The sequence below is a fragment of the Camponotus floridanus genome, unplaced genomic scaffold (assembly GCF_003227725.1).
Source record: "Camponotus floridanus strain SB8 unplaced genomic scaffold, Cflo_v7.5 scaffold32, whole genome shotgun sequence".
Classification (NCBI taxonomy): Eukaryota; Metazoa; Arthropoda; class Insecta; order Hymenoptera; family Formicidae; genus Camponotus; species Camponotus floridanus.
This window is the reverse complement of record NW_020229459.1, coordinates 876,118-889,370: the sequence shown is the minus strand read 5'-3', so window position 1 is coordinate 889,370 and position 13,253 is coordinate 876,118. Positions and strand designations below refer to the sequence as shown.

At 29.4% G+C, this 13,253-nt stretch overlaps 2 protein-coding genes across 8 annotated transcripts; both read left to right on the top strand.

Annotated features, from left to right (window-relative positions):
* Window positions 1-1,063: 1,063 nt before the first annotated feature.
* On the top strand, window positions 1,064-5,616 carry LOC105259551 (ribonucleases P/MRP protein subunit POP1-like). Of its 7 annotated transcripts, none has more exons than XM_011271550.3 (6): window positions 1,064-1,635; window positions 2,098-2,245; window positions 2,335-2,507; window positions 2,574-3,454; window positions 3,683-3,949; window positions 4,390-5,616. In XM_011271550.3, exons 4-6 carry the CDS (start codon window positions 2,695-2,697, stop codon window positions 5,445-5,447), a joined length of 2,085 nt encoding a protein of 694 aa, XP_011269852.2. In that variant the 5' UTR covers window positions 1,064-1,635; window positions 2,098-2,245; window positions 2,335-2,507; window positions 2,574-2,694; the 3' UTR covers window positions 5,448-5,616. The 7 variants fall into 7 exon arrangements, with proteins under 7 accessions (XP_011269852.2, XP_011269846.2, XP_025266287.1 ...); XM_011271544.3 differs by having other exon boundaries at window positions 2,574-3,949; window positions 4,390-5,301; window positions 5,526-5,616; XM_025410502.1 differs by having other exon boundaries at window positions 2,574-3,949.
* Window positions 5,617-7,691: 2,075 nt separating this feature from the next.
* LOC105259552 (ribonucleases P/MRP protein subunit POP1) lies at window positions 7,692-12,424 on the top strand. The gene is made up of 4 exons (XM_011271545.3): window positions 7,692-7,938; window positions 8,024-8,180; window positions 9,115-10,557; window positions 11,340-12,424. The coding sequence occupies exons 2-4, from the start codon at window positions 8,054-8,056 to the stop codon at window positions 12,383-12,385; spliced, it is 2,616 nt and encodes an 871-aa protein (XP_011269847.2). The 5' UTR covers window positions 7,692-7,938; window positions 8,024-8,053; the 3' UTR covers window positions 12,386-12,424.
* Window positions 12,425-13,253: the final 829 nt, after the last annotated feature.

Below are 13,253 nucleotides of genomic sequence, written 5' to 3'. Positions count from 1 at the left end.
ACACCATCGCATAGAAAAATTTTATATATATATATATATATATATATATATATATATATATATATAGATTTAATTATACATAAAATATAAATTACTATTTAATTATACTACTATTATACTACTATTTAATTATACATATAAAACAAATTAATATATATATATATTAATTTGTTTTATGTATAATATGTATAATTAAATAGTAGTATAATAGTAGTATAATTAAATAGTAATTTATATTTTATATATAATATGTATAATTAAATAGTAGTATAATTAAATAGTAATTTATATTTTATGTATAATATGTATAATTAAATATATATATATATATTATATATATATATATATATATATATATATATATAATATATAGATTTAATTATACATATTATACATAAAATATCAATTACTATTTAATTATACTACTATTATACGACTATTTAATTATACATATAAAACAAATTAATATATATATATATATATATATATATATATATAATTTAAAATATAAAATAATATAATAAATTATTATATTTTAAATTATTATATTTTGTTTTTCTTCGCGACGATGTCCTTTTTGCTACCATCACTACACCGCCGTAGACGATGCTGCTTTTCACGGAGATCGGCCGTTAGCATGCACTTGGAGTGATGAAGACGGCACCGAGATCCGACTCTCCAAGACTCTGTTTACATTATATATCTATGCAAATATATGTAAATGTATCAATGAATATATTTTTTAATTTTTTTTGTACAAGAATAAAGCCAAATATTTTAAATAATATTTTTTTGCACTGTTATCAGCAAAAATAATTTCCGAAGAGTCAATATCAGATGGATTGATAATGATCATGATTGATCAATTTGGTTTGGTTTTATTTGAAACTTTCATTAAACAGTATGATTTAATTTTGCTCTTCAATATACTGCTTCTAAAATGTACATTTATCGAGCGGTACAAAAATAACTACATAAAATATAATTTCTAATTATCTGTTGTACGATTATAATGATTTTTTTATATATAATGTTTAACGTACTAATAACTAATGTTATTTTTTACAGTTTTTTGCACTTTCTGCTACATAAAACTTATGTTTTTTTCTTCTTTGTATTGTTCCTATATAATTTCATTCCTTTCTACTTGGATTTGCCGGTTCGGTGTCGTTACATGTCAACAATTATTTGGAATTTTAAAAACGGAGATTCAATCTCGTTTCACTCATGAGATTCTTTTCATCCTCTTTAGACACAGTGAATGATCGATTTCTCGAGATAACATTTTTTTTCCTATTTTTTTCGAATTTATACGATTCACATTGACCCAGAGAAATCGGGAATATTTTTAATCGGATCTAAAAGCCTATCTAGATATAATGCGGTTCATGAAATCGCGCGGAAAAAAGAACCAATCAATTTCTTGCGCTTGTAAAAAATGTGACAAGCTGATTGGCTGACGCTTTCCTCTCCCCTTACTTGATTGGTTGAATCATCTTTCTTTCCCGCATCGTGTCTATGTAAGCTAACGTTCGCGCCAAAGAAGATGTTGATTCTGTTTCCATGACTACCACAAATTTCTATGGTGAGGAGAGACACGAGGGCTTTGAATTTCGTGCCTGCATCAAACATTAGGTTAGATACTTCAAGATACCTAATTTTAGTAATAATAATTTTTATTAATAATAATTTTTATTAATTTTCTATTATAAACTTTCATTAATAGAATTAGTTTAAATATTAATTGAATTTTGTATTAAATTATTTTCATTTAATAGAAAATTTTATTTAAAAAATTATTTATATTTAAATTACATAAATAAATTTAGATAAAAAAATTAATTATTTTTTATTTATTTTTATTCATTTTTTATTTAATTTTAATATTTTTTTATTTTATTTTTACTAATCTACCCATCTCTCATCGAACCTTAATTCTTTTACGTATAAAAAGAAATGAAGAAGACGTCCCTTGTACCTTGCCAATAAAAAAAAGAAGAAAAAAAAAAATATTAGCATCTTATAAAATACTATAAAATTGCATGAACGCGATTTACTTGTTTAGTCCACGTGGATTAACAGTCGTGTAATTTTTAGGCGCGAAAAAATGGTCATGGCGAAGAAGAAGAAACAATTTGACGAACTGAAATTTTGGAAGGATCCAAAAACCTTCCATCTGAAATGTCTATCATGTGAATCAGCTCTTCTCAAGCTCGTGAAATTTCCAAGGTGACATCTTCGATTGGTATGTATACGTTGCAAAAAATGTAAACTTGTGTAATGTCTTTTCTTACGACCTTTTCCTTAGATCGGTTAAGAAAACATTTCTTCTAGCTTCTGCTGCCTAGCGAGTTGGATCTCATGCGTTTTTATATTCATCCAACACATTTATTCAACAACAACTTACTTTAAGAAGTAGTGCCTCTACCTTTTTAACTTGATAGAAACAATTATTTTTCTATCTCTTTTAAGATTGACTTACTTTTTTTATACAATTTCTCATAAAGGTAACATTCAACAATGAAACATTAAGATTTGATTGTAATTGAATTAAGAAAACATTTTTGTTACAGAAAATCCTCAGCAAACCAAGTTAATATTTCAAAAGCTTTATATATATATATATACAGATTTGTCATATTTTGTAATGTTAAAAGCTTGCCACCTGGACTGTGAGAGGAACATTTGGCAAAAATGGCAGAGTCGGTGAGCAACCAAAATTTACCATCGACGAGTAAGCAGCAACCATCCCATGAGAAGATCTGCTTAGAGACTCATACCTGGCATGCAAAACGTTTTCACATGATCGACAAGTGGGGATATAAAATTCCATATTATTTAAACGACAAGAGCCATAAAGCCAGTAACAATGGTGAAACAAAATACTGCCTTTTACAAGATATTTCTTACTATACCTGTATCGAAATAGTAGGAGAGAAAAATTGGTTGGAAGCAGCTTTGGGGGAACATTGTAATCCCAAAAAAACTTTTGCAGAAAAGATGTACACCAATGGTCAGAGAGAAGGTACGATAATGTTCTTTAAAAAGAATGGCTATCCACAGTTCCCTATTGGTTACGTGAACTTTTTCTGGAAGCTAAGCGAGACAAACATTAAAACCATTTGGATATGGGTACATCCTGCTTTTTATAGTGATTTTCTTAGTGAGATTATATCTAGTTTTGAGTTTAAACAGAATAACGTTGAACAAAATAAAACTGACATTTCACACAATTTAAATGATTTGTACACAAATAATGCAGGCTGTGAAATGCGTGTATTAAAATGTGCATTAAATAGATTCAGACTTTCTAGGCTTGAAGCTGTAACTGTACTAACAGAAGCATTACATGTACCATCTGTAACTGAACTTGATTTGGATTTGGAAAATTACCCCATGAGAGAAGAACAGGATAGCTCGTTAAATGATGAAAAACTAGATACAACATCAACAGGTAATAATGTGCAACCTGTGGAGAAAATAGTAATTGATGAAAATGAAAAAGATACCAAAGATTTGACTATACAAGATCTTAAGGAAAAAATGTGGCATACTAAATATTATAAAGAAAGAGAAAATATAGAAGCCTTTAAGATGCAAGAGCAAATGTGGCAAAGGATGAAGGTTTTGGGATCACCAAGTTTTTTGTTATCAAATATGATTATTGGATTAACCGTTACAGATCCACGCTTTTATTTACCTCCAAGAAAGACGGAAACTGAGATTCCTTCATCTGCTGAAAACTTACGTTGTCAGTTACCAACTGACTTAAGTCGTTCTCCTATTTGGGATGCACAAATACGTCATATCGTAAGCAATTCTTGTGTATCCACAAACACAATTGACAAGTTTATGGATGCAGCTAGTATATCAGATCCACATTTTAATAAGGATGCAGTGGCAAAAATACCGATACTTCTTATACAGAAACCAACAGAAGCTTCTTTAGGTGAGTGATAAGTATAATTTACAATCATTCATAAGGTATATACAGGGTGTCCTATTTTAATGTCCCACCCCAAATAACATTCTTATTTTTAATTTTAGAAAAAGATGTTTCAGACAAAAGTTGTATGGTACTTTCGACTTGATGAAAAAATGTTTATTTATAGTGTTTTGGAAAGCTCTCGAGATAAGCTACAAGAATATGCAAAAATATATAGGGTGTTCCACTTAAGAAATTCAAAATGACCTTCACGTAATCTTCATGTAACTCTTCAAGGTCAAACTAATGGCACCATCTTATGTCCCCCTAGAAACCATACAACTTATGTCTGAACCTTTTTTTTCTAAAATTAAAAATAAGAAAGTTAATTGCGGTGGGACATTAAAATGGGACATCCTGTATTCCTTGATTGCAATTAAAAATACATTGATATATTGTTACAGGTTTAAATTACAGGATAGATATTATTATACCATCTAGATGGGCAATGGCATTTTGGATTGCACTTATAACGCAATCTCCATTAGTAGGCGGACTTCGACAAACCAAATTAATAATTTTTGAAAGTTTAGGAACATACGTACCTGATATTAATGATCCCGATACTCCAGCTTACATGAGAGGCGCGTCGAAAAGAAAGAAGATATTAACCAACAAATATTTTTCTCATTCACCAAACCAAAGAGTTAATTTTATCAAATTTGGCATTCGTAGTCCTTTCTTCTGCGATTGGAAAAATTTAACCAAAGGCTGGTCGGACGTTAAAGATTTTTACGTTCTGCGACACTTTAGACTTTTAGCATATTTAAGAAACGAAATTGAAAGTAATAAACGTAAGAATGCAAGGTCCAAATCAACTGTCCAAGAGTCAGAATTCGATTTTCAAAAATTCGATAAATATAAAAATTGCCTGGTACGAGTCGGATTGTCTATGGTGAGCGAAGGAACGCCGAAGGAGTTCGCGATCATATGTATGCCGAAACGCAAAGATTTGAGAAGATTCCAAAATAATAAAAATTATGATGGGCCTGTCGAAAAATATCACACCGATCCGAATGAAAACTTCCGCAAAATATTATTTAAATTATACTTGATGCAGATGAAACAACTAAGACGGGACAGAGTTGAACTGGAGAAAACGTTCCAAGATAATGTATTGCCGGAGGAAGTTCATTCCATTCAGGACGAGATTAATCGTGCATTACTCTTAGAATTTCGCAAAATTATATCAGATGATTTTGCGGAAAGAATAAGAAAATGGTATCTTCCAAAATCGACGGAAGTTCGCCATTCCTGCGATAGAGAAGTCATGGGATACGTAACGATAGGCAGTTATTCACTTCTTCGTGCGAAAGGTATTGGCATCGGATATGTTACATTACCCTCGTTACTCGAAATTATTCGTAAAAAGTCTAACATTGTTCTTGTTAGGAATACTAAAGATCTACAGTATAGATTAGCACGTTTAAAAATATTAGTAGATATTAATGATAAATATTAGTAGATATTAATTATTAGTAGATAAGTGTAGCATCATAAGTATATTTTTTACTTTATGTACATTTTATCTTATTACCAGATTCCGGATCTCAGGGCCGTTTTCCCCACTCCTAGTTCATGTTAGCGGCCAAGCGCCGCAGGAAACAGTACCGTCTATGATCTATATATCTATAATCTATATATATATATATATATATATATATATATATATACAGGGTGAATCATAATGGTTGTAACAACCTTTTACCATTAGAAATCAATTATCGACTGCAACTGTAATCAATCGAATAATTCATAGATGACAGCTGCTTGGATCGACCGTGTCTGCAGTAACGTACAAGCGAGTTAAATACTGTGAATCAAATAATATACATATTCTATGCATACTTTTCTAATATATTTAACTCTTTTATGTACATATTTTTCTTTCTACACGGTTTTTTTCTAATAACGCGATTTCTTATTATTGTGAAACGTATCTGTCACATAAAAAGAGATATCTTTTGCATTCGTGTATTTTTTAATACGATTTTTTTTAAATAATGGTATTTTAATACATAGAATTTGACGGCGATTTTTTCCATTCTTACACAAATCATTTTAACGTGTAAAAAGAGTTGGATTGGTAAACGATACAAAAGTATTCCTTTTTTATAAAAAAAAATGCGTAATTCTACTTTCTACAAGAAATATTCTGCTGTAGATATTAAGAATGTAAAAGTTATAACTTAGAAAATTAATAATAAGTAGAATAATTCTTGTAGAAAGCAGAATTACGCATTTTTTTAAATAAAAAAAGAATACTTTTGTATCTTTACCAATCCAACTCTTTTTACGCGTTAAAATGATTTGTGTAAGAATGAAAAAAATCGTCAAATTCTATGTATTAAAAAATCATTATTTAAAAAAAAATCGTATTAAAAAATACACGAATGCAAAAGATATCTCTTTTTATGTGGCAGATACGTTTCACAATAATAAGAAATCACGTTATTAGAAAAAAACCGTGTAGAAAGCAAAATATGTACATAAAAAAGTTAAATATATTAGAAAAGTATGCATGGAATATGTATATTATTTAATTCACAGTATTTAACTCGCTTGTACGTTACTGCAGACACGGTCGATCCAAGCAGCTGTCATCTATAAATCATTCAATTGATTACAGTTGCAGTCGATAATTGATCTCTAATGGTAAAAGGTTGTTACATCCATTATGATTCACCCTGTATATATATATATATATATATATAATTTAAAATATAATATAATAAATTATTATATTTTAAATTATTACATTTTGTTTTTCTACGCGATGATGTCCTTGCTACTATTACTACACAGCCATAGACGATGCTGCTTTTCGCGGAGATCGGCCGTTAGCATGCACTTGATAAAAATGGCACCGAGATCCGACTTTCGAAGATTCTGTTTACATTATATATCTATGCAAATATATGTAATTGTATCAATGAATATATTTTTTAATTTTTTTTGTGCAAGAATAAAGCCATATATTTTAAATATTTTTTTACACTATTATCAGTAAAAATAATTTCCCAGGAGTCAATAACAGATGAATTGATAATGATCATGATTGATCAATTTGGTTTGGTTTTATTTGAAACTTTCATTAAACAGTATGATTTAATTTTGCTCTTCAATACATTGCTTCTAAAATGTACATTTATCGAGCGGTACAAAAATAACTACATAAAATATAATTTCTAATTATCTGTTGTACGATTATAATGATTTTTTTATATATAATGTTTAACGTGTATATAATGTAACGTATATATTTTATATATAATGTTTAACGTACTAATAACCAATGTTATTTTTTACGGTTTTTTACACTTTTTGTTACATAAAATTTATATGTTTCTTTCTTTGCATTGATCCTATATAATTTCATTCATTTCTACGTGTAATCGTCATTTCAGTGTCATTACATGTCAATAATTATTTGGAATTTTAAAAACGGAGATTCAATCTCGTTTCATTCATAAGATCCTTTTTATCCTCTTTAGACAAAGTGATTGATCGATTTCTCGAGATTTTTTTCTTCTTTTCTTCGAATTTATACGATTTACATTGACCCAGAAAAATTCGGAATAATTTTAATCGGTTCTAAAGGCCTATCTAGATAGAATGCGGTTCATGAAATCACGCGGAAAAGAGAACCAATCAATTTCGCGCTCTTGTAAAAATATGACAAGTTGATTGGCTGACGCATTCGTCTCGCTTTACCTGATTGGTTGACGCATCTTTCTTTCCCGCGTCGAGTCTACATAAGCTATCGTTCGCGCCAAAGAAGACCTTGTTTCCGTTCCCATGACTACCACAAATTTCTATGGTGAGGAGAGACACGTGGACTCTGCATTTCGTGCCTGCCTCAAACATTAGGTTAGATACCTCAAGATACCTATTTTTAGTACCTTGAAGAAGACGTCCCTTGTTCCTTGTCAATAAAAAAGAAGAAAAAAAAAGTTAGTATCTTATAAAATATGTAATTGCATGTGTGGTTTATTTGTTTAGTCCACGTGGATTAACAATCGTGTAATCTCTCTTTAGGCCGCGAAAAAACGTGCAAACTCAAACGTCATGGCAAAGAAGAGGAAACAATTTGACGAATATTTGGGAGGATCCGAGACCCTTCCATCCGAAGTGAATATTATGCACTTCGTCTCTTCACGAGCCCGTGAAATTTCCGCGATGACATCTTCGATTGGTATGTATCTTGCAAAGGTAAAGGAATACCAAGTATATAAAAGTATTCTACCTTGTGCAAAAAATGTTTAATAAAAAAGTCTTTAAAAATAATTTATAGTAATTTTCCTCAAAAAAAAATAATTTTTCTAAAAAATAAAATCTCATAAAATAATTTTGCTAAGAAAACATTAGAAAATAATTTTCTGATTGCAGAAATATATTTCTCAATAATATATATCTCTAAAAAAATAATCTTACAATGATAAGAGATACATCAAGTACATAAAAGTATTCTACCTTGTGTGCAAAAAATGTTTAATAAAAGTCTTTAAAAATAATTTACAGTAATTTTTCTAAAAAAAAAAAGGAATAATTTTTCTAAAAAAATTAAACCAAAAAATAATATTCCTAAAAAGACACTTAAACATAAAATATCAAATCAATAATTAATATTAGCCAAGTACTTAAGAGTAATTTTTAAAATTTTTTAAAATATTTGCCATGAAATATCTTACATTGTAGAAATACACATAAATTCTCCCTAAGAAATTAAAACACATTTTATTTGAATTCAGAAAAACTTTGATTTTTAAAATCGACACTAAATAAGAATTATGATTCTTTTAATTTTCTAAATATTTTTTATATAATGTATATAATTTTAAAAAAAGTATACCTTGCAAAAAATGTAAGGCTTCTTTAAATGTGTCTTTCCCACGACCTTCTATTTAAATAAATACTGTATTAAACAATTCACTGCCAGTAAATTCTCTCCTTATCATCGCTTTAAGAAGTAGTTCCTCTGTCTTTTTAACTGATAGGAACAATTGTCTTTTTATCTCTTCCAAGATCGACTTTCCTTTTTACACAATTTCTCACAAAGGTAACATTCAACAATGAAACGTCAAGACCTGATTGTAATTGAACTAAGAAAACAATTTCTTCTGTTACAGAAAATCCTAAGCAAACCAAGTTAATATTTCAAAAGCTTCCTGTATACATGCGCAGACGGGTCATGTCTCATAATGTTAAAAGGTTGCCCCGCAGATTGCGAGAGGCACATTCAGCACAAATGGCAAAGTCAGCGAACGGCCAGAATTTACCATCGACGAATAAACGACCATCTCGAAAGTATCGTAGGAGGCCACGCAATTTACTTTCCGAATACTACCGCAGACAACGTAAGAAAATCTGGTTGGAGACTCACATCTGGCATGCAAAACGTTTTCACATGATCGACAAGTGGGGATATAAAATTCCAAATTATTCCAACGACAAGAGCTTTAGAGCCAGTTACAGAGCTACAACACAAAACTGTCTTTTACAAGATATTTCTTACTATACCTGTATCGAGATAGTAGGAGAGAAAAATTGGTTGGAAGCAACTTTGAAGGAACATTGTAATCCGAGAAAAACTTTTACAGCAGAGATGTACACCAGTGGTCAGAAAGAAGGTACGGTAATGTTCTTTAAAAGGAATGGCTATCCACAGTTCCCTATTGGTAATGTGGACTTTTTCTGGAAGCTAAGCGAGACAGACATTAAAACCATTTGGATCTGGGTACATCCTGCTTTTTATAGTGATTTTCTTAGTGAGATTATATCTAGTTTTGAGTTTAAACAGAATAATGCTGAACAAGATAGAACTGACATTTTACACCATTTAAATGATTTGTACACAAATGATGCAGGCTGTAAAATGCTTGTATTAAGATACGCATTAAATAGATTCAGACTTTCTGGGCCAGCAGCTTTAACTGTACTAGGAGAAGCATTATATGTACCATCTTTAACTGAACTGGATTTGGATTCAGAAAATTGCCCTATGAGAGAAGAACAGGATAGCTCATTAAATGATGAAAAATTAGATACAACATCAACAGGCAATAATGTCTCTGTGCAACCTGTGGAGAAAATGGTAATTGATGAAAATGAAAAAGATACCAAAGATTTGACTATACAAGATCTTAAGAAGAAAATGTGGTATAATGAATATTATAATGAAAGAGAAAATATAGAAGCTTTTAAGATACAAGAACAGTTGTGGCAATCGATGAAGGTTTTGGGATCACCAAGTTTCCTATTATCAAATATGATTATTGGATTAACCGTTTTAGATCCACGCTTTTATTTGCCCGTAAAAAGGACGAAGACTGAGATTCCTTCGTCTGCTAAAAACTTAGATTGTCAGCTACCAACTGACTTAAATCGTTCCCCTATTTGGGATGCACAAATACGTCATATCGTAAGCAATTCTTGTGTGTCCACAGACAGAATCAACAAACTTAGAAGTGAGTGTCTTGTACCTGGTATGTCAAATGATCAATACTTTAGTAAGGATGTAATGGCAAAAATACCGATACTTCTTGTTCAGAAACCAGCAGCAGCTCCTTTAGGTATGTAATAAGCAGTGTTTGCTGTAGATAATTTCAAAATTATCTAGATAAAGATAAAGATAAAAATCCGTAAATTTATCTTAGATGATATAAAGATGATTTTGCTTTTACTTAATCTAGATGAAAAATGAGATAATTATTGCGATAATCTAGATAATTATCTAGATATTTTTGTTTATTTTAGAAGATTATAAATATTTGTAAAAAATGTGACGCAGATTATAAATGGGATATTAAAATCATAAACATATTCTTTCTCTTTTTTCTAAAGAATATTTAAATAATAGCAAAAAGGTATATAAATGATATGATAAATATTTATTTATTAATTTATATTTATAATATATTTATAATAATATATTTATAATTAATAATATAATAATAATATATTTATAATATATTATTATTATATTATTAATTATAAATAATATTATAAATATAATATTTATAACATATTTATAATATATTTATAATATATTAATAATAATAATATGAAAAATATATTTTAAATATTTTAGATAGATTTTTAGAAGCTTGCCTGGAAAACTTTTTTGCATAATGAAAACGTCATCTTAGACAATTTTTAGATAAGGTGACATATATTTTTCATCTAAGATAAAGATAAAGATACTTTGTATTTCTTCATCTGGTTAAAGATAAAGATGATCCATTTCTTTATCTAGATACCAGCAAACACTGGTAATAAGTATAATTTACAATTATTCATAAGGTACATATTATTCCTTGATTGCAATTAAAAGTACATTGATATATTGTTCCAGGTTTAGGTTCCAGGATAGATATCATTATACCATCTAGATGGGCAATGGCATTTTGGATTGCACTTATAATGCGATGTGCAAGAGTAGGCGCACTTCGAGAATCCAAATTGATAGCTTTTGAAAGTTTAGCAACATACGTACCTGATATTAATGATCCTGACACTCCTGCTTACACGAGGGAGGCGTTGATGAGAAAGGAGGAATTAATCAACAAATATTTTTCTTATCCCCCAAACAGAAGAAATAACTTTATCAAATTTGGCATTCATAGTCCTTTCTTCTGCGATTGGAAAAATTTAACCAAAGGCTGGTCGGACGTTGAAGATTTTCACGTTCTGAGACACTTTAGACCTTTGGCACTTTTAAAAATAGAAATTGAGATTCCTGTGAAGCGTAAGAATGCAAGGTCCAAGTCAACTGTCCAAGAGTCCGAGTTCAATTTTCAAGAATTCGATGAATATAAAAATTGCCTGGTACAAGTCCAATTGTCTATGATGGGCAAAGGAACGCCGGAGGAGTTCGCGATCATATGTATGCCGACACACGAAGATTTGGAAGGATTCGAGAATAATAAAAAATATGCCGGGCCTTTGGAAAAATGTCACATCGATCCGAATGAAAAGTCCCGCAAAATATTACGCAAGGAACACTTGATGCAATTGAAACGACTAAGACGGCGCAGAGTTGAACGGAAGAAGAAGCTTCAAGATAATGTATTGCCGGAGGAATTTGATGTCATTCATGACACGATTAATTGTGCAAAACTCTCAGAACATCGCAAAATGATATCAGATTATGCGAAAGAAATGAGAAAATTGTATCTCCCAGAATCGACGGAAGTTCGCCATTCCTGCGATAGAGAAGTCATGGGATACGTAACGATAGGCGGTTATTCATTTCTTCGTGCGAAAGGTATTGGCATCGGATATGTCACATTACCCTCGCTACTCGAAATTATTCGCAAAAAGTCTAACTTTGTTCTCGTCAGGAACACTAAAAAACGACAGTACAGATTAGCACAATTAGATATATTATTAGATTTTTAAGTGTACGTGATAGGCAGTGTTTGCTGTAGATAATTTCAAAATTATCTAGATAAAGAGAAAGATAAAAATCTGTAAATTTATCTTAGATGAGATAAAGATGATTTTGCTTTTACTTAATCTAGATGAAAGATGAGATAATTATTGCGATAATCTAGATAATTAGCTAGATATTTTTGTTTATTTTAGAAGATTATAAATATTTGTAAAAAATGTGACAGATTATAAATGGGATATTAAAATCATAAACACATATTCTTTCCCTTTTCCTAAAGAATATTTAATATTATAAAGAAATAGCAAAAAGGTATATAAATGATATGATAAATATTTATTAATTAATTTATATTTATAATACATTTATAATATATTTATAATATATTAATAATAATAATATAAAAAATATATTTTAGATAGACTTTTAGAAGCTTGCCTGGAAAACTTTTTTGCATAATGAAAACGTCATCTTATACAATTTTTAGACAAGATGACATATATTTTTCATCTAAGATAAAAATAAAGATACTTTGTATTTCTTCACCTAGTTAAAGATAAAGATGATCCATTTTTTTATCTAGATGATTATCTAGATAATTTTATCTAGATAGCAAACACCAGCAAACACTGGTGATAGGTATATTATTTATTTTATGAAATACATTATATATCTATGTAAATGTATCAATGTATATATTTTTTAATGATTTTTTGTGCAACTCAAATATTTCAAATAATATTTTTTTATTATTATCATTAAAAATAATTTCTCAGGAGTCAGTAACAGTTGGATTGATAGTAATCGTGATCATCAATCAATTTGACTGGTTTTATTTAAAACTTTCATTAAACAGTATGATTTAATTTTGCTCTT